The sequence below is a fragment of the Passer domesticus genome, chromosome 8 (assembly GCF_036417665.1).
Source record: "Passer domesticus isolate bPasDom1 chromosome 8, bPasDom1.hap1, whole genome shotgun sequence".
In the NCBI taxonomy this organism is placed as follows: domain Eukaryota; kingdom Metazoa; phylum Chordata; class Aves; order Passeriformes; family Passeridae; genus Passer; species Passer domesticus.
The window spans coordinates 45122036-45146512 of NC_087481.1; the positions used below are offsets into that span (position 1 = coordinate 45122036).

Genomic DNA, 24477 nt, shown 5'->3' on the forward strand with positions numbered 1-24477 from the left:
GTGCTGAAAGGGTAGCCTGATGTGTTTAGGAAGACCTTCAGGTTCAGGCTTTTAATTTTGGTCTGTAGATACTGCTTGTAATCTGTGAGAAAAACAACATCAACAAAACAGTTAACACCTTTCCCCAGTTTGTTCAGGTCCTCAGAGTGCAGCCATAGATTGCAGGCTGGACACTTGGCATGATAGAGGAGACCTTTGGGGACTCCTGACAGTAGTGGTGATGGAAAAGGTCTGATAAGCAGATCTACAGCCTCTGAAGAAAGCCTCTCTTTCATGGATGGTTAATTTGTGAAGTTCCCTGCTTGTCTTTTCCCAGGTTATTCATCCCTACCACTTCTCAGAGATTTCTGCTCTTTCAATTCTGTGTCATACCAGCTCAGGCCTTTCTGTGGACAAGATACTCCTTGGGGAAGAGAGGCATTTGGCAGGGAAAAGAGCAGAGCAGAAAAAGATCAGCTAGAGTAAAAGCTCTTAAAAATAAAAGGATAGACTAGTTACTTGTGAAAGAAGTTGAAGCAGCCACTGATCAGTGGGTTGAATTGGAAACATACTCTTGGGTGGATTGTCTGTAATCCTTCATTTAAGAGAGGGCAAGGTAGGTCATGTCATATTGAAAAAACCTCATAAAAGCTGATGAATGCTCTTGCCTAAGTTGGTGTCCATTGCTTGGTGCTGCATGAATGGCTTCCTGCTGCTGTGTGGCACATGGGGAGAGCAGGGGTTCAGTTGTGTGGGTATCTGGAGTGTTAAATGTGTGCTCACCAGCTGTGGGTGCTCGGGTTTGCTGCTGGGTGGCACTCTTGTCTCTCATCTGCCAGTCACTGTTCTGGAGAAAGAAGGTAAGCCCCCAAAATCTGTCTAAGGAAATCTGGCTTATGTAAGTCTTTCAGTAAAAAATGGTATTTTAAGTTTAAGTTGGTAGCTGTAGGGATGTAAATTGTTTTTGAGTTGTAATATGTGTGCCTGTGCTTCCCATAAAATATATGTATTTATAGTTGCTCATAAAATGAGATATTGAAAAGCAGCATGGAGGATAGCCACTTATGAAGAATCCTATGGAACAAACTAACATCACATCAGCAGTTCTGTATCTTCCTTTTATTTTGAAATTGTGATGATATATTAAGGCAGATGATACATTTATGTAAAATTTGCCCTATGAAATGGACACTTTGCTTGGCAGCCAGACTCAAAAATAGCATGGCAGATTGCCTACACTCTCACCAGTGTGGATGGGTCCGGAAGCCTGCAAAGAGTGAAGTCAAAGCAGTAATTAGGCAGGCAACTATTAGCAAAGATGAAATGGGGAGAGTGACTGGCTGATGGAAGCTGAGAGGATCAATAATGATAGTATTATTTATGTTATGCACTGTTTTCCTGCAGTGTCTTTCCTGCAGGGCTTTACAGTGAGACAGGAAAGTAATAAATTGCCATTATGTTTGAATATGAACAGGTGGGGGACAGGAGCAAGGAGAATTGGTTCTTAGAAATAGAAGTAAAAGGATCATGGGGAAAGCCTTCAAATGCACATCATTGCATTGTTTTAGGGGGAATTAGAAGCTATTAACATTGTAGGCTTTTGCAAATCTTCTCCCATTCTACATTAGGGAAGGGGATTTTTTCTGTCTGCTGGGGAGAGCCACCAGTTTCTGATGTATTTTTGTGTTTTGTGGAGTAGAGAAATTGATGTACAGTTGGACATCCAAGGTCAGCAAGCATGGCCTGGCCCTTTGGAGAAGATGTTGAAATTTCTTGAGACTTTAGTCATGTCTATTGTACAAGCAGTGGTCTGTGTTTCTAGTGCCTGGGGAAGCAGTTGACCTGTGCATTTATGTTTTCTCTTAGAGCCATCCTGAAATGGGCCTGATGACATCACCAACAAGCCCAGTTCCAACAACACCTGTCACTCCACTTGGAACCACCCCGCCTTCTTCAGATGGTAAAAATGCAATGATCTCCTGAGGAAAAATTATTTAAACTGTTAAATAACTAGAAAACTATTTTCTGGAGATTGCAACTAATGAGGTCTGTCTGGAGCAGATGTAACTTGGTGGTCCTTTCCTGGAGCAATATGCCTTGCTAAACACGGGCAAGATTATTTGACTCAAATTTATTTTTATTTTGCCTTGTGTATTGCTCAATTAAATTATGCTGATATTCATTCTGAAAATAGTACTGCCCCAATATTTGCATGAAAGTACACCCAGCCCATTAGTTATTCTGTGTAGGCATTTACTTATGAATATTACTGGTGTTGGGTCCTTTGCCTGGGATTATTTGTCATTGGAACAGATTTACAGAGAATCGCTGTGGATTCCTGCTTGTCGTTAATGCACTTGTCCTCAGCTTTGAATTAATTGGGATTTGAATTCAGTCTGGGTGTGGAAGTATTCCTCCCTCTTATTGCCTTTTCTTTGATAGGCTTTGTGAAGGACTGCTTAACCTGAGATCTCTTTTCTAAATGAGATGTTATGTGTCCACATAAATATGCTTTGAAATCATCTCAAATAAAACCCTTTCATTTTAAGGTATGGGTAGATATAGCCTAGTTGAAGAGAAGAAATGAAATGGCTGTTTTCATGTACTTTAATGGCATCTGAGTTGAAGAGTGTTTAATGAAGGAACAGAGTCAATTTGAATAGAGCACAGTTTGGAAATATTTCTGGGGAAAAGCAGCCTGGGTTACTCAGTTATATCAGCTATTCAGGTCATTTGATACCCTAGTTAAGGATGATCCTCCTCATGGATGAATTCTGTCTGGTTGCCATGGATAACAAAAGCTTCAGATAAAGAGTCCCCTGTGTCTTTGTGTGCATATAACATGAAATGTGGAGGGATGGGCATTTTGTGGGCTTCTGTTCAATGTGTTCATTGCAAATGTATCCACCCCCACACCATGTTACACAACTGACAGAATTTGTGCTTACCTACATCTACAGCTTGATTGCACTTTTTTTCTTTATATTTTCATTTACCACAAGACAAAATCAAAACAAAACCTCCATCCTGCTTTCAGCAGAGGCAGTGATCTTAAGAAGTTTGAGGCTTCTTGTGGCTTCTGTGGTTACAAAATTTAAGAAAAGGATCTGATCTTTATGTGCAGCAATTGCATTGGGAAGCTTGCTTTATTTTTATCTGCTGTCACCTTGTTGATCCCTACAATGTGATTTTTTTTTTGTGGCCCTTGGCTTGGTTTAGCTTGATGGTGCTTGAGTACTGCTGTTTTAAAGAGATGTCAGAATTTTCCTCATTTACTGAGGTCTTGCAACTCAGCTGTAAAATTTGCCTATGGCTGGCAGTTAGCAAGAGGCTTTTTGGCTTTTGAATGATAGGATTGCTTTCTCTTTACTGCAATAAAATAATGTGTAGTTGAACTGTTTTGAAGTTACATTAACGTGTAGAAATCCATCTATGTATTTCAGGTGCTTTTGTTTTATGCTGTCTGGGATAAAAATAGGGTTCATGTTCTGGTTTGAAATTTCTCTGGCTGTTAACCTATAGTGTAAATTAAGACCTTGTAAAGTTTCAAAATGTGTGTTAAAGAAGGTCTGTATCATGAACCAAGATAAGCAGCGATGTGTGCTTCAGAGTGATTTCTTCCTTTTTTTTTTTTTGAGAAATGAGGCTTTTGCTAGAAACTGTTTATCCATAATATGTAAATCAAGTGTGCCTGTCACCATAGTTATCTAAATGTCAGTTTGCTTACTGTTGTTAAATATTCATTCACTACGTTCATTGTAACAGCTCAAGAAGGATCCACTGGGGATATAAATACATTTTTCAGACTTTTAGCTAAATCTTTGAGCTATTCATAATATTGGGAGTGAGAAAGCTTCCAGTCTCATTGCACAGACTTTGCCAACAGACATGGCACATCAGTAATGTGTCTGGAGCTCCAGGTCTTTGAATGGACTAAACCAGCTCACAGGTGGGCATGTGCAACCTTTGTAACATAAAAGCCCTGTTATTTTTTTATGTGATTTGAACAGTGAATTTATATTGATGTATTTGACCTGTTGTTTCCAAGGGCTACAGTTTTGTGTTGAAGATGATAGTGTAATCCTGAGTTCCATAAGAACCTCAGCTGTACTCTGGGCCTCTCACTGCACAGTTTAAAGAATCCTGCATTTTACTCTTGGCTTTTCTCCTTCATCCTTCTGTGGCTGCCCTTGCCCAGTTGAAGCCTTACTTGCCTCATTACAGGGTTATGAGATACAAGCCTTGAATTTTGAAAGGTGTTTTGTATTAAAGCAGACTTATCTCTGAACCAAAATACAGTTGTGTACAGGATGAAATTATTTCCCCTCAGAGCCCCCAACCCTAGTCATCCAACAATCAAATGTAATTCCTCATTTCTTACAAGGTTCAATCTCATGATAAACACCTTTTTCTTTCCTAAAAGGTGAGAAAGCCTTGAGCATTCCTGAGGATTGGCAGAGAAGAGATGGTATAATACTTAAGATGTGTGTAACAGTGGTTTGCAAATCTGTTTCCAGTGCAAAAGGAGCCCTGTCTTAGGCTGTTTTTATAGCATGAGAAGAGAGGGACTTTGGTCAATCATAATTCAAGCCCTCTATGACCTCCTGGATGTGAGAACCTGTGAGTTTTACCCCCTAGGCAGCCAGAACAGTCACATTATTGTCATGTCAGGACAGTTGCATAGAGCTGGAAAAGGTCTCCTTGACTCTTGAGCCTAGTGCCCTGTGCTTGCAGGCATATCATCATGCAATCCCTTCAATTTATCAAGCTCCGACTCAATCTGTTAAATTTATTTCCCAATAATTTCTGTTGGGGAGCAGTTTCAGCATCTTGTTCCTTGGTTAGAAATATTCAACTTTGCAGCCTGGATTTCTTGTCAATTCATACCCATTTGTCATGGTGTTAGGCCTCCCTTGAAAGGAAGGTTGCTCTTCTTCACGTGCTGGTTTACTGACCTGTGTGTTTTACTGTCGCACAAGAAAGGTACTCTGTTCTTCTGATCAACATACTAGCCTGTCTTCACACTTGTTCAAGTTTAAGTTTGTCCTCTTTGGACTCAGCTTGTCCATAATTATGCACAGTGGTTGAGACAAGGCCTCACCAGCACCTTGTGCAGGGCATTACAGTGTTTGTGTCTCTGCTGGAAGTGCATTTCTGGGTATATGTTGTAGAACTGCACTCTTGTGCCCTTCATGTTGGTAGCTTGTCACCTCGTGATCTGATCATGGTATTTTGTTTATTCCTGACCGTATGGCTTGCATTGCTTATTTCATCTTGTGTTTATTATCTGTTCTTGTTTATATCCCATTCTTTATGTGCAGTCTGATACTCCTCTGTGTTTACACATCCCAACTTTCTGCCATTAGCAGGTTCATTATCAAGCAACTGTTTCTTATATCCAGGTCACACAGAAAAAAATAATTATTCCCTAAACTGATGTCTACAGAATTCAAGCAGTAATTTTGCCTCACACCAGTATTTTCTCCAATTGTATCTTGTTTGCCAGATCTTTGATGTGAAATAGAAAAGAAATTTAATTTAATTTAAATTTCTTTGAGTTCCCACCTATTTCCTTCACTTTTAATTTTTTTTGTACATAACTGTATTAAGTGCTTTACTGAAGTGTTCCTAAGCTAGCTCCATCAGTGTGGAGATTTTTTTTTCTGAGCTACTTTATCTTAAATGGTATCAGACTTATCTGGCAGGATCTGCAGCTAAAAGCATGATGCATGTTTCCCACTGATCTTTCTCCTCCCTTTCAATATTTCTTGTAAAGCTTTCCAAATGGAAAGGCAGAGAATGGCTCTTTAGGACAGCTCAGGCTCAGTCACATGATAGAGGCTTGACAGCTCATAAACTCAGTGCTTCAGATGGGGAATGGGGGAATGAGTGGGGAGGCACGTTGTGCAATTAGCTGAGGAGATGAAATAGCTTCTTGTAAAGTCTGAGGCAGATGATGTCCACTGTTAGGGTGTCAAAAGTACAGCTGGTGATAGAGAAATGCCAATGAACTGCTGCGGGTGTGGAAAGTACATTTCTGCTTCCTGCTGGGTTGAGATGTATCTAGCACAAGCTGTGACTGCTTTTGCTTCTTGATTTTTATAAATCTTCTGTTTGTGCCTTCGTTTTCTGTCTCTTTGGTCCTGCAATAATTGTTACGTTATGTCTTGTGTGTTGCTCTTGCAAGAGCAACTGTTGTTGAGAGGGAAGAATGGAATTGACACAGACCTTTTGGAACTAACATTTCAAAATTGCTGAAACAGAGAAGGGCCTTTCCTGTGCATGTCTTTTTACAAAATGAGAATTGTGTGACTGTTATCTGTGTTGCTTGTAAGAATTAATTAGATACCAGGGCAAATATCCCGATTTCCCTGTGCTGGGGATGTTGATGAGTGCTAAAACAGGGGGCTCATTTCCCTGGGAGGAGGAGCAGGGGCAGGACAGAGAAGGATGTCACTTTGCAGGGTACCACAGTCTGTGCTTAGAGCAGGAGAAATGGTTTCTGAGGGAGTGGTACAAGTCTTCATAACAAAATCTTTCCTGGGTGGTGATGGAGGAGGAGGAGGAGGTCAGGTGGCCCTGCAGGTAGGCTGATCCTACCCCAGACCTGTCAGTCTGTGTCTTAGTTCTCTGTATAGTTATTTCTTGTATTTGTATAGGATAAATGTGTCTTATCTGCTTTGTTCCAGTTATAAGCTCTGCAGAGCTGCCTCTGGATGCTGATGTGCAAACGAGCAACCTGCTGATAACCTTCTTGAAGTACAGCTCAATTGTGATGCAGGACACAAAAGGTAAGTGAATTCTGTGGATGCAGCCAACAGTGCTTCTGAAGTCAGAAGGGCACAAGAACATGCCTAGTGACTCCAGAAATAGAAGTGGAGTCTCTTTATAAAAAGATTGAAGATTCCACCTTTTGAAAAAATTAAGTGATTTATTATTGTGAGATAAGACTTATGAAAGTAGGAGAGACCTAATACTGGCAGGAGAGATGTCAGGTATGGAAAGAATATAATAATAAATGATAATACCTAATAACCAAGCCTGTGTATGTGCTGTAGGTGCGAGTATATCTAATTCACAACTATCTGTCAGAGAGAGGAAGTCTGAGACCAGAGTTGTATTTTTAAGAACACTTAGAAACTGACACAGAGGGCAAAGCTCAGCATTAGAAGGAAATACTTCCTTTGTCCTTTGCTTAAACAAGTAGCTCTGTTATTATAAATAGGGCAGCAGCAACTTAGACTGCACTGGCAGTAATTTGCTTGAGAAAGTATCTGTCTGTGTTGTGCCTTTTGTTTCTCCTGTAGTTCTGGGGGGTTAATTTCAGCTTGCTGGAGCTGAAGTATTGCTTAATCTCCTGCTCAGGGTACCCAAGGGTGCTGTTTTGCCCAGTGGTTATAAGGGCAGGACCATAGTGTGAACATAACAAGTGATCTTTGCACCGTATTTCAGGCTGTTACCGACTTCCGCTGTTAAGTTAGATATAACAATAGAAATATGAAGATGTCTGCAGAGCTATGATACATCAATTACTGAATTTCATGAATGCTTAGCATTCAGTAAGAGAGCAGACAATTTCCATTTATCTGCTAGCTTGCAGTGAAATTGTATTTGGCTGTCTGGCACTTGTTCAGTAAGCAAGCTAGTTGAAGAAAAAGTTGTAACTGAAATTAGGGCCAAAAGGAACTTCATGCACCCCTGTCTGCTTTTGGCTGGGACAGAGTTAATTTTCTTCTTAGTATCTGGTATAGTGCTGTGGTTTTGGATTCAGTATGAGAATGGTACTGATAACACACTGATATTTTGGCTCTGGCTAAGTAGTGCTAACCCTATGTCAAGGACTTTGCAGTGTCTCATGCTCTGCCAGCGAGGAGGTGCACAAAAATCAGGGAGGGAGCAGGGCCAGGATAGGTGACCTGAACTGGCCAAAGGGATATTTCACACCACAGAATGTCATGCCCAGTATATAAACTGCAGGAGTTACCCAGAAGGAGATGATTCTTGTTTGGGGTTGGGATGGGCAGGAGGCAATGAGCAATTGTATCAAGAACTGATTGTGCATCACTTTGTTTCTCTTTGGTTCTGTTACCTAATCTCACTCTGCTGATGATTATTATGATTATCATGATGAGATTTCAGTTATTAAATTGTTCTTATCTCAACCCACATGGTTTACCTTTTATTTCCAATTCTTCTCCCCACTGTGGGGAGAGGAGAAGCATTGCAAGTGATTGAGCAGCTGCATGGTACTTAGTTGCTGTCTGGAGTTAAACCACAACTCCTTGGAACCAAGGCAGAATCAGGTTTACCTGTGTCTTTTCTCAGAGGTTTTGCTGACAGGTTGGATGAAGATACTGTGATAATGGAGCAGCATTTTCAGACTATCCATTCCAGTGTTAACTGTCCTTACTGTGAGAAAACCTCGAGTGCTTCCTAAATTCTTTGCTGTGATTTAAATTAATTACTAGTTATCTTCTCCAAGATAGATATTGAGAATGGATTATTTCTTTTTTCTATGTGTCATCCCTTATGTATTTGAAGTCTTCTTTCATGTTTCCTCTTGCTTTTGTCTTTTGAACTAAACCACATCAATCTTGGCTCAGTCATTTTAATAGATTGCACACGTGAGGAGGGCTAACCAGCTCTCTAATGTGCTCATTCTCATTTGCTTTTCTCAGGGTCTGTCTTGCTGATCCAAGACTCTGATGGAACAATTTTATATTTTTCAGTTTAACTTCTGCCCTTATTAGTCACTGTAATATGGAAAGGCTGCACAGGGCCTTGGAAACTACCAGACTGGATTCGTTTCAGATAGAATGAAAGGGATTCCTTACTAAACAAGCCAGTGAGAGATGAGTTTATTGTGTTATGAGACAGGAGTTGATGTTTCTTTCTTACTTTTTTTCTTTCTTTTGGTTCTAGCTTGTATAAGGTCTGAAATTTGTGCAGCTGATAGACCTCCTTCCCACCACAGTAGTTCATGGCAGTGAGCTCCACTGACTGATCATTTAGAAAGTGTGCCTTCCAAACCAATACTTAATAATTCTAGTGGGTATGTTCCTGACCTTATGTTTTGATTATAGATGAAGCACTGCCTTATTTTTTTTCTTGTATAAGATCAAGCATGGAACAGACTGCCCAGGGAAGTGCTTGAGTCACAGTCCCTGAAGGTATTTAATTTGGCAGTTAGGGGCATGATGTGCTGGATTAATGATTGGACTTCATGATCTTAGAGGTCTGTTCTAACCTAAATGATTCTATGCTTCTATGTGACACCAATGTAACAAGAAGGATTAATAATTCTAATTTACTCCTCGTGTCTTGAGACAGATGGGAACACTTAGAGGGGAAACTGGTTTGTTCCACATCCAGGACTAGACATTTGTTTTGGTCCTATCCCAGAGAGCATAATTTAATAGATTGTGTTTGCTACTTCCTTCTCTTGTTATCCTCCCTTGTGTCAGTCAGAGGCAGCTGCCTTGGGAGAAACAAAACCTCTGTGTCATTTTCTCCCATCTGCAAAACAGGTTTCATACTGATATGCCTCCCTGTAGAAAGTGGTCTGCTTTGTTGCTTTAATGAAGGTTTCTGTGAAAGTGTGAATTGTGTGTGCAAGTAACTGCTTGCACAGCTGCCCCATAGCTCCTGGAAATGGTCTGATGTTCACAAATACACTGGCAGAGGGCAGAGTCCATGGTGTGAAACAGGAGCCTTTACAGCATGATCCCCAGAGAGAGAAGTGGTAGCAGCACCTACAGAAATGTACAGGGAGGCTTTACAATATAAAAATAACAAGACTCTTGTGTATCAGTTTTATTCTAGGTCATTTCTCCTTCTTGCTGAAGTACAAAACTTCACACTTAAAGGTTTTAGCTGAGGTAAGGAGATGGGAGAGGCTTTTAACTCTCCCATTCCGAAATTCCTCTTCATCTTAATGCTGCAAGATGAAACCAGCACACTTCAGGGCACATCTTGTTAGTAAATATCTGTCCCTGAGCAGCATAGAAAAGAAAACAAAACAGATGTCAAACTAGACAGAAGAGCTAGCTAAGCCCATTCTATCTGTTTTTCTAATTACCATATACACACCAGCTAGCAAAGTGTTCGTCAAAGTCACCTGCAAAGAAGGAATTTGGCTGATGCTGTCTTGTGCTTTATATGAAAGTGTGTCTGACTGTTTCAGATAGCCCTCTCCTTTGAGTTTGACTCTAAGGCAGATGTCTGGGGTGGCGTGTTTAGCACTCCTGTGCTTTAGAGCAGCTTTTGGAAATCTCTGAAATGTGCAATGTGAAGCCTCCTCAGAATTTAGTTATCAATGTGTTGTTTTTTGTTGGTTTATTTTTGTGGGTTTTGGGGGTGTGTGGTCCAAGCACATTGTTTTATAGAATGAAGATTTTAAAATGGGCTTGATTGGACAGTACCTTCCACAGCATGATCTGGCCTTGCTCTGAGCAAGGATTGAACCAGAGGTTTCTTCTATCCTGTGTTACTCCATGGCTATATGTGTCTTGGGGTTTTTTTTTAATATTCAAGGTTAAAATTGAGAGGAGTTTTAAATAATCCAAATAAAAATTGCATTCTTCTGCCTTAGTCTCTCTGTTTTGCTCCAGCTGTCATTCAAGGCAAAAGCTGTTTAAAGTTGTGAGTTGAATAAGAAGTTGTGGAACACGATCAGGGTGAAACTCTTGGCTTAAAATACTAAGTCTTTTCAGACTCCCTTCTTTCATAGTTTTGCAAAGAGCAAAGTAGGTCGTGTCTCTCTATATTGGGGTTAAAACTTGGAACTTAGAGCATAATGTCAGCAGTTGTTTTGCTACTCAGTGCTGTGCCTCTGTGAAAGCTTGGCTGCTTGTTTCATAACCTACAGCAAAGGTGATGTTTTGTTTTCCACCTTGTCTAAGAGAGGGAACAGTGTGTCTCTGCTGTGACAGAAGGGCAGTATTTAGAATATCTGTGGAAGTAAAACTGAATGAGACAGAATCCCAGCAGATTGTTCCAATGCTGTTGGAAGTTCAAACCTGAGCCGTTGCTGTTGGTGCAGACTGGTGACAAATGGGTGGGATTTAGTGTCCAGGCTGGAGGTGAGTGCTTAATACTATTAGCTATCATGGAGGGAGTGGGACTAGGAAGAATCTCCAAGCTGGGCTTTTCTTTTGGTGCAACAGCTTTCTTGCTCTTCAGCCTTGCTGGGTGTGTGTGGCTCATGGAGCTCTTTTCTCTCCTTGCAGATGAGCACCGGCTGCACAGTGGCAAGCTGTGCCTCATTATCCTGACATGCATAGCAGAGGTAGGTTTCTCATGTGAAGCTGCTCAGCTGATGGAGTGTTACTGGGCTCTATGCCCCTGCCTCCTGTGGGGCAGGAGCTGAATATCCACAGTGGTACTGAGTGGTGAGGTCCTCAGGTGCTTAGTGTTTGCCAGTATACTTGATGTAATACTGTTAAACTTGACTTGAAACTTGAAAATTGGATCATCTTATTTGAGTTAGCCAACTTCTGGAGATGAGGAGAAAAAAGAGTGAACCTAAGCCTTTTCTCTCTTGGCTTTTGAGTGACCCTGTGGCATGGCTTTTAGATGAGTAATGTGCTAATGGCTCTCAGCTCTGTGCTGTTCATCCTAAACACGGGCTGTGCCCTATCCCTTCTGCCAAAGAAGGATACAAGTCTGAAAGTAAGTCATGTGTTTGTAGGTCCCTACAAGCAAGACAAGTAGCAAATGTGGTAGTAGGGTGAGAAAGCAGCATCAGAGTTCTGTCAGCCGCCCTGGCTGAATGTGGCCCTGTCTGATGGACACTATGTTCTGATGGCTGACTGATGTCCTGAATGGTGGTTGTGTTTGTGTGGCATTTCCATTTTGCTTGCTTGCAAGTAAAGACTTTTCATCCTTAAAGATTAAAAAGCAGTGAGGTTGATAGCCAGTGTAAGGATTCTGTAATAATGTTTCTTCAGGGTGCAGCCTGAAAATGAATAATGTACATTTAACATTTTTCTAATTAAATGGTTTTGGCACTTGTTCTTCAGGTGGCTGCATAGATAACACAAGATAAGAAATTCTCTTCCTGCATAACAAGGGCATTCTTTGGTTCTGATATTAAAGAGAGGGTATATTTATTACCTATTCTGGCTGGGCATTATCTGGAGAAGTCTCTTTAATATAGAGGTGGTCTTGGGATGAGATTGGTTTGAGGGGTGGAACAGGTCATAAACCTGTCTGCTAGTACTGCAGTAGCTTCTGGAATCAAAATGCCAGAAGAAACTTATATCCACAGAGTCACGGAACTGGTGCTGGAGACCCACCTCTTATAATATATACCTGGAGCACTTGTTAAACTTGTGACACCATGGTGTCTACAGTCAGAGTTTAATGAGCAAAGGAGGAGAAAGTTAGAATGAACTACTGCTTGTTTTGTTAGCAATTTATTTTTCTAAAGTGGAATGGGGATCAGGAGGGGTTTACTTTTTGTGTGACTGGAAACATGGGTGGGAAAGAAGAAATGAACAGGTGGCTTTATAGCTTTGTGGTTGTATCTTGGGAGTTTTACACTGAAACACGTGATTTGAAAGGCAACTGTAGGGTGTTGGGCTTTTCATATCTCCTTCCTTTTATTGCCCTTTTCAATAGGATCAATATGCAAATGCTTTTCTTCATGATGACAACATGAATTTTCGCGTAAACCTACACAGAATGGTGAGTCTTTTCCTCCAGATTTTCTCTTTAGAATGCTAACACAGAGGATTTGAGTATGTATGAAAAGTATATGTTGAAAATTGTGTCACAGACATCTAACCTACATTGCTAAGGCAATGTGGAACTACTGTCAGAAATGCAGTAGTTGCAGAGTGATTTTGAAATTGCTCTCACAATGTCTCCATTCTTCAAAGAACAAAGAGCTCTTTGCCCTGTCAGTGAATTTAGAGGCCTGTCTAGCTGGCGAGGAGCTGTGTATTACGAGGTCTCTGAGGAAATCAGTGGTGGGGAGAATGTTCTGCCTTAATCTCCAGCAAGCATTAGCCCTCATGTGATACATAATAGCCAGCTGGAGTTACACTGAGTGCTCTTATTTGGCTTATTCTGGGTGGAGTAGTTCACCTTCAGGGAGGAAAGTATTTTTTCCAGAGCTTTTTCCTGTGGTAGAAGTGTCCTTACCTGGCTTATGAAGTTCTGCACTTAGGAGTAACTTGAATGGTTATCCTAACTTGATGCATTTTGTCTTTGTGGTACTGGCACAAAGTTCACCTCATCTGACAGTGAAGCAGCACTTGAAAGTCACTCACTGTTCAAGAAAGAAACAAACATTTTGCTTTATGGAGACCATACTGCAAGAATGCTAGTCATCACCCCTTAACAACAGATTTTATATCCAGTTAGCCTTTCTGGTCTGTTACAATGAACACCAAAGCCATTAACTACTGTACACACTGTTAAGAATACCAATCAGACTTCTGGGTCAGAAACAAATCAGTATGTTAACCAAGGGGTAGGAATTTCTGTGTGATTTGTTTTTGTCTTGGGGTCCCTCCCCTCAGTAGAACAGTGCCTTCCAGCTATACAGCTATAGAAACAAGCCCCCAGTATCAGCATGCTGGAAAGCAGGCACAATTTTGCTCCAGCCATGGTCTTTAGGGTTAGTATGTATAAAATGGCAGTTGGAGAAAAAGACAAAAGGAAGCCTGTGCTGATTGTACTGTTTGCTTGAAAAATACAGTAATACACAGACTGTCACTTGAGGCTTCTGCTGACTTGTTTTCATCTTTGTGTGTTTGAAGCCAATGAGGCATCGGAAGAAAGCAGCAGACAAGAACCTGCCCTGCCGCCCGCTGGTGTGCGCGGTGCTCGGTGAGTGTGGCCAGAGCCCCTTAACAACAGATAGTGTGCTTGTTGGGCAATGGAAATGTGAGATTTGAGGATTAAATGGAGCAGTGGATAGACTTAAAAGGACAGTTACATACTAAAGATGTTTCCAGCAATCCCTGCCCATCTTTGTACATGGCTACCTCGCAGACAAATCCGAGACTGCAGCCCTGTAGCAATAAATCCTATATGCATTTACAGAGAGTTTTACAGACACAGCTTGGCCCATTTGAGGTGAGTTTTTAACAAGAGGGAGGGCAGTTGATTAATAAATTCAGTGTTTAGGTGAGTGTGCTAGCAGCGACAAGTACTTTGTAGATGATATGATATTGGTAGACCGATGGTTCAAAAAAACATATTTGTGAACATGTTTGCTGGGCATTGAGCCTTTTCTGAGCCAAAAAACAGCAGGAATGTTAGTAGCTGGGATTGGTTTTGCCTGTGGATATGGAGGCGTAGCTGAAAGCTTTTCATGCAGCACATGATTAAGTTGTGACTCTCGTTACTGTGGAGGCCAAAAGCACATGTGGGTTCAGAAAGGGATGGAGCCTGGATCCCTGAATGGCTGTTCAGCCTGATGGTACAGAAGCAGTCTTAGACTTCAACATTTTCAAATGTGATTGTTGAAGCCAAGACACAACAGCTGCATGAAGAATCTTTCTAGAGCTATCAGATCTCATACATTCTTCACCTGCACTGTTTCTAGTCACTATTGAGTCACACTGCTGGGCTGTTACTGCCCTAGGAGGTTACAGCTCACCATTGGTATAAGCATTTCATGCTGAAGTTGGGTTGAACACACCCCCACACATGTTCAGTTATCACTGATTAGCTTCTTTCAATTGTATTTCTATACTCTTTGCCTCTTGCCTTCATACTGGAAGCCCTTAAATGTTAGACACATTCTGCTTTTTTCTTTTTCCCCCTAATTAGTCTTAAGCAAAAGCTTAGCCTGTGTTGAGATCAAACTAGCTTTACTTGCTTCCAAGTTTGTTTTAGGAAAAATAGGTGTTATTTACAATGTCTCTTTAAGTAGCATCTAGGTTGTGCATTGTTTCTGAATAATTTCCTAAAATGTGCTTCTTAATGGAATTTTTCCTTACTGACAGGGCTTGAAATATGAGAGCAATTTTAACATCAGAATTCATGGTATAGTCTTTATTTGACTAATAGTGGGGGAAACCATATGGGGAAGCAGTGCCTCAAAGCAAATTACAGTATGTACCCTCAGTTTCCAGTAGGTTCTTTTCTAGTTGTAGCAAATGTCTAATGTTCTTTAGAACAAACAAACAAAAAAGTGAAATCCCTTTCATCTAAGCAGGACTATTGTCTGGTAGAGATAGGTAGGTGGGGCAGTTTGACTTCCTTGTAGTCTACTAAAAGCTAACAGTAGCCAGCTCAATACTTACTTTATAATTTTCTTTTCTGTCAGATTTGATGGTGGAATTCATTGTAACACACATGATGAAAGAATTTCCTATGGATCTCTATGTGTAAGTGTCTGTGGGGTAACTCACTGTGATTTCATTTGAAGTTTGAATTTAGGTAGAATCTTGCTCATAGAGCAATCTTCTGACTGAAATAACACTTTGTGGTTGGTGGGGAGTGGGATGGCTTTTCATGAACTCTTCCAGTAACTTTTTCTACTTCAAAAATCCTCTGTGTGCCAGAAAATTGAAAGCAATTCAATTTCAGACTGTTTCCCTAATCTACTCGATCTAACACAAAGAGCTTTTCAGTCTAAAAGAAGTTTCGTAACGCGGAGTCATTGCAGCAATCTCCACTTCCCAGAAGATGAGTCTTGGTCTAGAAACAGAAAAGACACTTTTGAAAAAGCGAGGATGACTGACACGAGGCCTGGAAGGCAGTGTGGAGAGGGAGGGAGCTGTAAGCCTGAAATGCTGCTAGGCAGCAAGGGGTAAAACTTAGCAATGGGCAAAAGGAGAGGAGAGGACAGAGCTGCTCATGAGCACTCTGTGCATCCCACAGGGGCCTCTCCAATGCTTTGTACTGCTTTAGCCTGGAGGGCAGAAGTAGGATTTAGACAGTTTGTTGGCTTTGCTCTGACTGTTTGTACAGTGCTGAGTTTCCCCAAGTCGTGAACAGCACTGTATTCTGGAGCAAAGATAAAGACACATAGGATGTTTTCCCTTAAGGTAACTTTTCAGCATATTCTGATTTTGCCCAAATAACCTTGCAATTAGGGAGCCTTTTCAAGGCATGTGCAGTTCAATTGAGTTTGTGAGAATTTTTTTTAAAATTACAATTGCAGAACTAATTGTAGATGGGTGCAATGCTCTGGAGTTTCACAAGAAAGGTGTGAAATGTTTGGACTCAAAAGCAGCATCACATCTAGAAACTCCGTAACGCTACAAATAATGAGAAGTAGCAACCATCAGTGGACATTTGTATCCATCTATTTTGGCATGTTTGTGCAGTCCTTTCACTCTGCTCCTGTCTGAAACCATCCCATAGCAGACACAGTTATTGCAGACAAAGTGGGTGTTCTGAATGCACAAGCAGTGTCATACTTCTCTGCAGCACATTTAAGAGGTGACAATAGGAAGCTGCACAAGGCTGGGCATATTAATATTTAAAAGAGAAATCCAGGTTCCTTAGACTAAGAGTACTTTTTGTCCATTATTTGTATTATGAATCCTCAGCACAAAACTTTTAACAACCAGAGACACCCCACCAGGATGGATATCTTCATAACTTGACTTACAGCCAAGCAGATATAGAGGTAAAAAGGTGCTGGGCATTGTCCAGTACCAGTAACATTAGAAGTTTCTCTCCACATGGATTGCTGTTCCTGATCTGAGGACAGCTGTCTGTCCTAGCTGGTTTGCTTCCTTTTCTTGGTTGAATTTATGAGAATCCAATTTGAAATGCAGCACTTAATGTCATGCTCAGTGATTATAAATAGTTTTACCTTTATTCAAAGTTAGTGTCAGTTCCTGCCTTATTTTTGGGATTATCTATGGGTCTGAAAAGAATAATGCATACCTTCTGCATATTTTTTTTTGCTACAGCCTTGTTTTAAAGCCTTGTCTTGAACTTTTCACCTCATTTTGAATAAATTCCATGCAAACTTTTAGAATTTAATTTCTCTATGTTTATGTGATGTGCAGTGTCTATCATCAGTGTCTTTTCAGAAAGATGTGGATTTTAATGAGATAGTGTGTTTTTGAGAAATAAGGATTTGGGGGGAAAGGGATTTTTTCTTCTATTTTTTCTACATGTCAATAGCTAAAAATAGCTTGGCCTGACAAATTCAAATTTGTATATGTTTTTTGTCTTGTCTGTAATGAATAGTGTTAGAGAATTTACTCACTGTGCTGTATTTTTAGTTTGGATGTTATTTGTGAAGAATGTTTGTGCACCTAGGAGTTTGTATGAACATTAGATGCTATAGAGACCTACAGGATTTGGAGACTTCACAAATGCACCACTTGTTTGTTGGGGGTTTCCAGAGCTTGTATGAGTATTCCATGAACATTCCAAAGCTCATACTTGAGGAGATTGGAGAACTTGATAGAAATATATTTCTTTTATTTTTTAATGTAATTAAACCATACCTCAATCAAACTAAAAATCCTGTAGTTTCTCTGACACCTTCATTTCCTTCACCTTATCACTGGGGTCAGAGAAACAGAGAAGCTCTATTGTGTCCAAATTTTACAGTAGCTTGCAGTATCTCACTGCAAGTTAAGTAACTCATTTGGTAGACTTCATGAGGCCCTTAGGTTAGGGTAGCAAAGAGTGAAAAGTATTTATTGAACAGCAAATATATATTTGTGGTCAGTCGTATCCTGTTGAGTGTAAACTGGCATACAGGCCCCTTTTTCCATTTGGTCATATTCTTCTTTTTGTGAGTGTTGATTCCCCTTAGGAGACAAAAGTCACAACTCCCATCCTTCTCTGATAGTCTTTGAATTTGTCTATTTCCCTGCTGCTGATTTCAGCAATATTTCCAGGCTTGCTGTAGAATTGTGGGAAGATGCAATGTCATTAATCCTTTGCCCTCTCTTTTCCAGACGGTGCATTCAGATTGTGCACAAGCTGCTGTGCTACCAGAAGAAATGCAGAGTGAGGCTTCATTACACTTGGAGGGAGCTCTGGTCAGGTACTTGGCCTCTGCAGAGACAGTCAAAGAGGAAAAAGCCACAGTGATGGTTGTTTTGTGGCCGTGACTGCTTGTTCCATTGCTGCAGGGATGAAAAGCAAGCAGCAGTTCTGTTAAAGCATCTTTATGTTGCTTCATAGTTGTTACATGCAAATTGCCTCCTTTGGAAAGCCAGTTCATTATCATAATGGTAGCTAATTTACTTCCTTGTCTTCCTTGCTCACTATGGTATCCAAATGTCTTTGTTTTTCTGTTCCATTACCTGAGTCTCTCTTTACCTGATTGGAGAAAATGGAGTAATGTTTTATAGAGTAGTATTTCTCTCTCTGATAGTTGTGAGTAGAAAGGAGGTAGGCTCTTGGCTAAAGGGAGATGGACCTTGCTTTTCCTTTTACTGCAAGAGATGCTCACACATAGAATAGAGTATGCAGCTCCTAAAGGGAGCAGCCTTGAAATGTCAGTGTGAGGGGAGAGAGGCTTTTAACTCTGACCTTTGAGTCAATGGTAGATGGTCTGGTTCGTGCCACTTGCATCCTGAGGTAGATAAATAAGTGTTGTGGAGTCTGCCATAATCCAGTGGACAGCTTTGTAGGACTCTCATGTGCTGCAGTCATTGTGTGGGAGGGCTGGGCAGAGGAGTAGCAGAATGGATGACGAGACCTATCAGTGTCTTTGGTGGGTATGGTTTGTGCTTCAGTTCTTATCTAGCCAGTGAGGTAGCTCAGCCAGGAATGTACAGTTAATCCCCTTGCTGGTGTGGCTTAAACAAGACCTTTGTGAAAATTCAAGGGAACGTGGCCCTAATTGTGTATTCCTGGAGCTGTGCTTGAGACCTAGGATCAGTGATTTGCCTGGTGTAATGCAAGTCCCATCAGAAATTTGAAAGAGGTAAATTTGATCAGTGGTTTGTGAAGCTGTTCTCAATTGACACTGAGTACTTCCCTTCAGTTGCCTTGCCCAGCTGAGATGTAGGTACTGAGAAGTGAACCAACAGCCTGAGTCATTTTCAGTTACTGAATTTTCATCTTGTGTGACATGTGGCCCATTCAGACTTTCTAAATTATTCCTGCAGAAGGTGAAGTGGGTGCCACTAATTAAGGGATTAGCAGTTCCTTTACTGTTGTTTTCCTCAGAACAGAGCCCCTAGAGGCATGGCTGTAGTGTAGTGCCAGTTCAGGAGATGAGTGTGTACAATGTGGATGTCTGTTGTGAATGGAAATTGCATCTGACACTGTGTGTGGTATCTTCTCAGCAGTTACAGTGAACCTGAGCCATTTCTATTTGGCCAGGCTGGAATTTTCTGCTTTTCTACACACTGGCAGAAGGGAAGTTTGAAATATAGCACCTTTTCCTTGAACATATTGTTCCATAGTTCAGGGAGCACACTTGTAGGCATCTTTAAATCCTTAACTTTCCCTATTTTAGGGAAGGAGAAAACATTAACATACTCACTACACACTGAGATTCTGCGTCTTGGGATATTCTTGTTAGCTGTCTCTAATTAGCTGGTGTTTATATAGACCTTTGGAAACATAAAGTGCCTCAGAAATATTAAGTACTGCACATGTTTTGAAAGCAAAGCAGTAATATAAAAACACTTGGGTTGGTCAGGTTTCTCTGAAGGAACTGAAACCTTGGCACACCTGATGTAGCTGAAGAGCTCCATGCTTACAATAGATTTTTGTGTATTTTAGGTGATCCTCTCCTGAGAGTAAACTACTGTAGAATGTTTCAAAAAAATTTTTTAATAGGATGTTGAGGTGAGCAGAGAGATTCTTCTGTAGCTGCTTAAGTGATTTATAGAGGCTGGAAGACCTTGGGTGAAATGGTGCATACACCTGTAAAAGGGCAGGTCCTGGCTGCTCCAGGTGTGCTTCTAGAATGCTGTATAAGTTACAGAACAAATGCTAATTGCCAGCCCTGTACTGAGATCTGTTTCATACTTAACTCTGACCCTGTCAAGGTTGCTCTTTGATTACCCAGAATGCTGCTGCCTTTGATGTGAAAGAATGTCTCTTTCTGTGGTCTTGATCTATGTGACAGACAATTCCAAACCAGAGCACAATATTTCTGAATTAATTTCTGTCCTTCATATGACCATCAGGCTTTTGTTTTGGATCGAAGAGTTAGTTATCACTGCTGGATGAACAGCCAGGAGGGAGCAGCTATTCACCTAAGGTCTGAGATGCCAGGTTGCCCCATCAGGTGTGCTTTACAGAAGGTCTTCAAGCCCACACTTGTCTTCTGGAATGACAAAGTGTGTGACGACTTGAGCAGTGTCCCTGTGATGCAGTGTGGATAATAGCAGTGGAGGCCCCCCAACAGAGCTGAGTGGAACAAAGAAGCTGGAGGGAATTTGTGTAAGGAAGTATTGAAAGAAAGGGAGGGAGTTCTACCTGGCACATGAAAGGAGGAGAGTTTTTTCAGGCAGAAAATTGAGTGGGAGAAGAAGACAAAGAGAGTACTGGGGGCAGGTAGTCGGTGTAGGGTGCGGGGGAGCTGAGAGAAAGGCTGTAGGTGGAAGCAGTAGCAGTGTATGGAGCCTTCTGTTCACTTGCCAATTCTAATGTTAGCTAATCTCTAAATTAAGGAAAGCCACTTGGGTGTCATCTGATGGATTGATGCTCTTCCTTTGTGGATGCTTTGTCTTCAGTATGGAAGGCCAGCAGCACTTTGAGAGTTGCTGCATTTACTCTGTTTGATTTTAATTTGCAGTGATGGCAGGGAAAAGCAGTGGAGCCAGGTGCTTTGGCATCTCTCAGGACACGTATCATGCTGTTTATGCAGTCTGTAATACTTTATGCTTTTTTTGGATGTGCCACTATTTGGCACATTGTTTCCATATGATCTTATTTCTGTTGAACTTTCTTCTGCAACATCTGAGCTTAAAGAAGAACAATATTGTTACAGTCTTTGGATGTGATCCAGCTGAGCTTCTCTATTGGAATAATTTCTTCACATTAAATTAAGGGACCAGGGCAATGGCACTCAAAGCAGTATAAATGTCTGGCTTTGCTGGCCAGATGACCAAGAATGTTTAGGTGACAGAGAAAGATGCAGGGATTTGAGAGCTGGAAACAGGATTGACAGAAAGAAAAATCTGTGGGTGGTAACAGTAGTATGTAGAAGCTAGTTCTGGCTAAAAGCAGTGTGAAAATAAATATCACTTCACTAGTAGAGCTAAATTCTGGAACATCTTTAAAAGAGGGCTGGAGAGTGAAAAGCAACTGTAATCTGATTAACCTATGAAAGTGATTGGCCAAGGCAGCTACTAGGTGGACCAGACATTCAGATCAAGAAATGTCTGTTGACCTTGCTTCTTTTTTAGTAGCCCTTTTCAGCAGTCTGTTCACTTCTGTTCCATCACTGATTAGTGTGCAGCTCTTCCCTTTGAGTGCTAAAGAAAATCTTCAGGTTTTTCACCACTGACAATGTACCATTGCTGGTACTAGCCTGGAAATTTGGCCAAGGTCAGAAACTCTAAGTAGATATGACTCTGTTGACCTGTTTGCTTGCAGACATTTTGGCCAACTGGAAGTCTCCTGGACTGTTATGCCAGGTACCTTATTCTTTTTAAACACTGATTAATTGAATGTCAAATGTAAGGTACTTCCTAGAGCCAGTTAGGAAACTTGGGAACAGCCAGTTCACTGGTCTCAGGAATAGCCTGTTATGTCCAGTGTTCTTGGGCTGCTTCGTACAGCACTTGAGTGATGGACAGTGCTATATGTGTTGTTGTTGTTGTCAAGCATGTATGAGCTATGCCAGAAGAGTTTTCATGAGTCATTTAAGCTTTTTATATAAAAAGACCTCATTTCTTCAACTCCTCCCACTTCAAAATTAGCAATGCTTGAGCAATTCACGCTGAGCTTAGGGGGTGCAGGTAACTTCTTTGCAGTTGCTATGGCTTGCTTTAAGCACAAGCTGTGTTTAAAGAAACAGAAAAGCAATACTAATAAAGACTTCTAGTAGCAAGAGTAGATCCTAAAAAATCTGAATTATAATAATAATAATAATGGCAAAATAGCTATTTATTGGGGTAGTTGAATGCAAAGTAGGATTAACAGTGGGTATTGCTATTAGTAAGTGTTGAGGATCAATTTTCAAATTGTTTTAACATAAGGCTGTAGTTCCATATCTTGTAGCTTAATTAATTTGGTAGATTTGCCGAATGCACTGTTAAAATAAGGATGCTTCAAATATGTAGCACCATCAAGAAGTTAATTTTTCTCCTTTTTCATTTTAGGGTTATCAAAGAAGACTTCTACAATGCTACTAGACAAAATACTTTTTTCCTTTTTGTTCACTCTTCAGATCTTTTTGTCAGGTTCTGTATTTATAACAAGGGTAGTACTGCATTCAAAATTTTTTTAGATGCATACTAAAAATGTGAAAGGTTCCTTTGTGGAAGATTTTAAAATAAAGAAGCAATTTTTTGTGGTGGAGAATCTCCCCCCAACTTTCAGTATGTATAATACTGCCCTTATGCAGTGCATATTTAATTAATCACTTTGCTTTATTAAACTGTTTAATCACTTTGCTTTATTATTTTTGTGATCTAAATGTTGATTACTGAGAGTGTATTAGCTATGTAATTTCTGGTTCTACAGCTGTTGATCAGGTCTGCTTCAACCCTCTGATTTATGTTGCTGAACAGACTGGAAGTCAGGTGATGTTGTGTCTTCCCTTCATCTGTAATCCAGCTGTCACTGTCACTTTCTGCAGCAGCTATCTGGCAAGGGAAGCTTATCATCTTGCAGCTCTTGTGGAGGCAGGATTCACACACTGGTGTCCCAGACAGTTGAGTTCACTGGCAAAGTTCCTGGTCACTGGTTGCCATGAGAGTATGGAAGACCATAGAGCTGCTTGGCCAGTTAGCAAATGAGTTGGTTTCTCACACAAACCAAAGGCTGTAGCTGCTGTGGGCCGTGGAATACATACTGGGAGTTTGCAGCCCTTAGGGGGTCCTGGTTTCTTTATTATGGGAGTGTTGGTGCTTCTGGTATGTGGTCCTGTGTTGGCCCAAGCTGGGTTCAGGAATGCAATTGTTAATCCTGTTATCTGTTTCACAGTATGATATATCTGTCATACTGAAGGAGTTCAGGAAAGGATTGAAATTGAAAGATGGTTTTATAAAATAATTTTTGTTTGTAGTTGTGGTGTGTGTTGTGGGTTGATATTAATTGATTTATTTAATTTGTACTCCTGGCAGAACTCCATGTTACCCCAAAGAAAACCCCAGTCCCATCTTACAAAGCTCACAGGGAGCAAGATAGGAAGGTCAGAAGGAAGACTGCAAATGTCTGCTTGTAGTATTCTGCTGTCATTCTCACCTGGAACAAAGCTGGGACAATGTCATGCTTGCCTTTCCACATTACCTCCTTCAACCAAAGCTAGAATATTTTCATGATAGCACTCCAGCCACTTAGTGAAATACCCTGGTGTTAAACTCTTAAAGAAGATAGTGTAAGAAATGCAGAAACTCAGTTGCTTTCTTGTAAAGGAGAATGTTCTAAATTCCCTGCATGGGTCATTTTTAGGAAGACCTATCTGGTTTTACTTAATTCTAGTTTACCTTTACTTTATGTTAGCATATTTTGATACTGCTGGTAAAGAGTTTGACCCTGATAGCTAATGAACAGAAAAAGAATAATGTAAGATTTGTCGCTGTTATTGATCACCAGGTGAGATGAGGGTGGGAATTTCTCAACATAGCCTTGCTCAGATAAGCACAAATAGATTTTAGTAATTTGCATGGATAAAAGTCTGGCAACCTTTTGGTCATCCTGCCTCAGCCTGGTAGGTCTCATCCAGATATGTTGCTCTGTCGTGTTTTAAATAAAGCCAGCAAATGCTGGAGAACTTGATTGTGGATCACTAACAGTTTGCAGATCATAGTGACCTAGTGGAGATAGTGTGATAATTTCTCCTGGGAAAGGGTCCCATTGATGATAGAAGTGTTACAGTCAGCTGTTCAAAGCTGTTTATCAGCACGAGGGATTGCAGCACTCAGAATGCAGTAATTTATCCCATGCCCCTTTTTGTGTTCAAGCAGCATCACTCCTGGGTTCCTTACCTTGCAGTCTTTCCATGTTCTCACACAATATTTCTTCTCTTTCTCCAGATTCTCCACCTTTACAGTTTTAAAACCTGAGGCAAAAATGTGCAACGTTAACTCCCAAGACTGCTGTTTAGCAGTGTGAACCTGCACTATCAGACAAAACAGAATTGAGCTCAATACTACCCTTTCCTCTAAAGAGGGATGAAGCTTGTGGGTGTGGGTTTTAAAAATATTTATTTATTTATTTGTAAGAAAAAAGCATATTGTTCATCAGAGCTTTAGCTGAAGTTGGAAAATTTGTGTTATTTCTTATTGCTTGCTGGATTGCCATCTAGCAGCATTGCTCTGGCATCAGCAATCAGCATTTCCATTAAGCTTGCAATTTCACACTGTTGGCTCCATTTAGGTGGGAACAGTGAGTACCAGGGGTGGGGGCTGTATAAAGAGAGTAAAGGCTTGG

The 24477-nt window shown here is 40.7% G+C and overlaps 1 protein-coding gene and 1 long non-coding RNA gene across 7 annotated transcripts in view; both read left to right on the plus strand.

The window, feature by feature from the left end:
* The window catches only part of ARMH3 (armadillo like helical domain containing 3), a 122726-nt gene that overhangs the window by 20516 nt on the left and 77733 nt on the right, over window positions 1-24477 (plus strand). For all 6 annotated transcript variants that reach the window (XM_064431087.1, XM_064431090.1, XM_064431089.1 and 3 more), the window contains exons 14-20: window positions 1846-1939; window positions 6669-6770; window positions 11208-11266; window positions 12601-12666; window positions 13746-13815; window positions 15263-15323; window positions 17868-17956. In XM_064431087.1, coding sequence (XP_064287157.1) covers window positions 1846-1939; window positions 6669-6770; window positions 11208-11266; window positions 12601-12666; window positions 13746-13815; window positions 15263-15323; window positions 17868-17956 — 541 coding nt within the window. The remainder of the gene's footprint in view (window positions 1-1845; window positions 1940-6668; window positions 6771-11207; window positions 11267-12600; window positions 12667-13745; window positions 13816-15262; window positions 15324-17867; window positions 17957-24477) is intronic.
* On the plus strand, window positions 17980-22496 carry LOC135306708 (uncharacterized). Its single transcript, XR_010367481.1, has 2 exons — window positions 17980-21515; window positions 22203-22496. It is a non-coding gene; the product is annotated as an uncharacterized LOC135306708 (long non-coding RNA).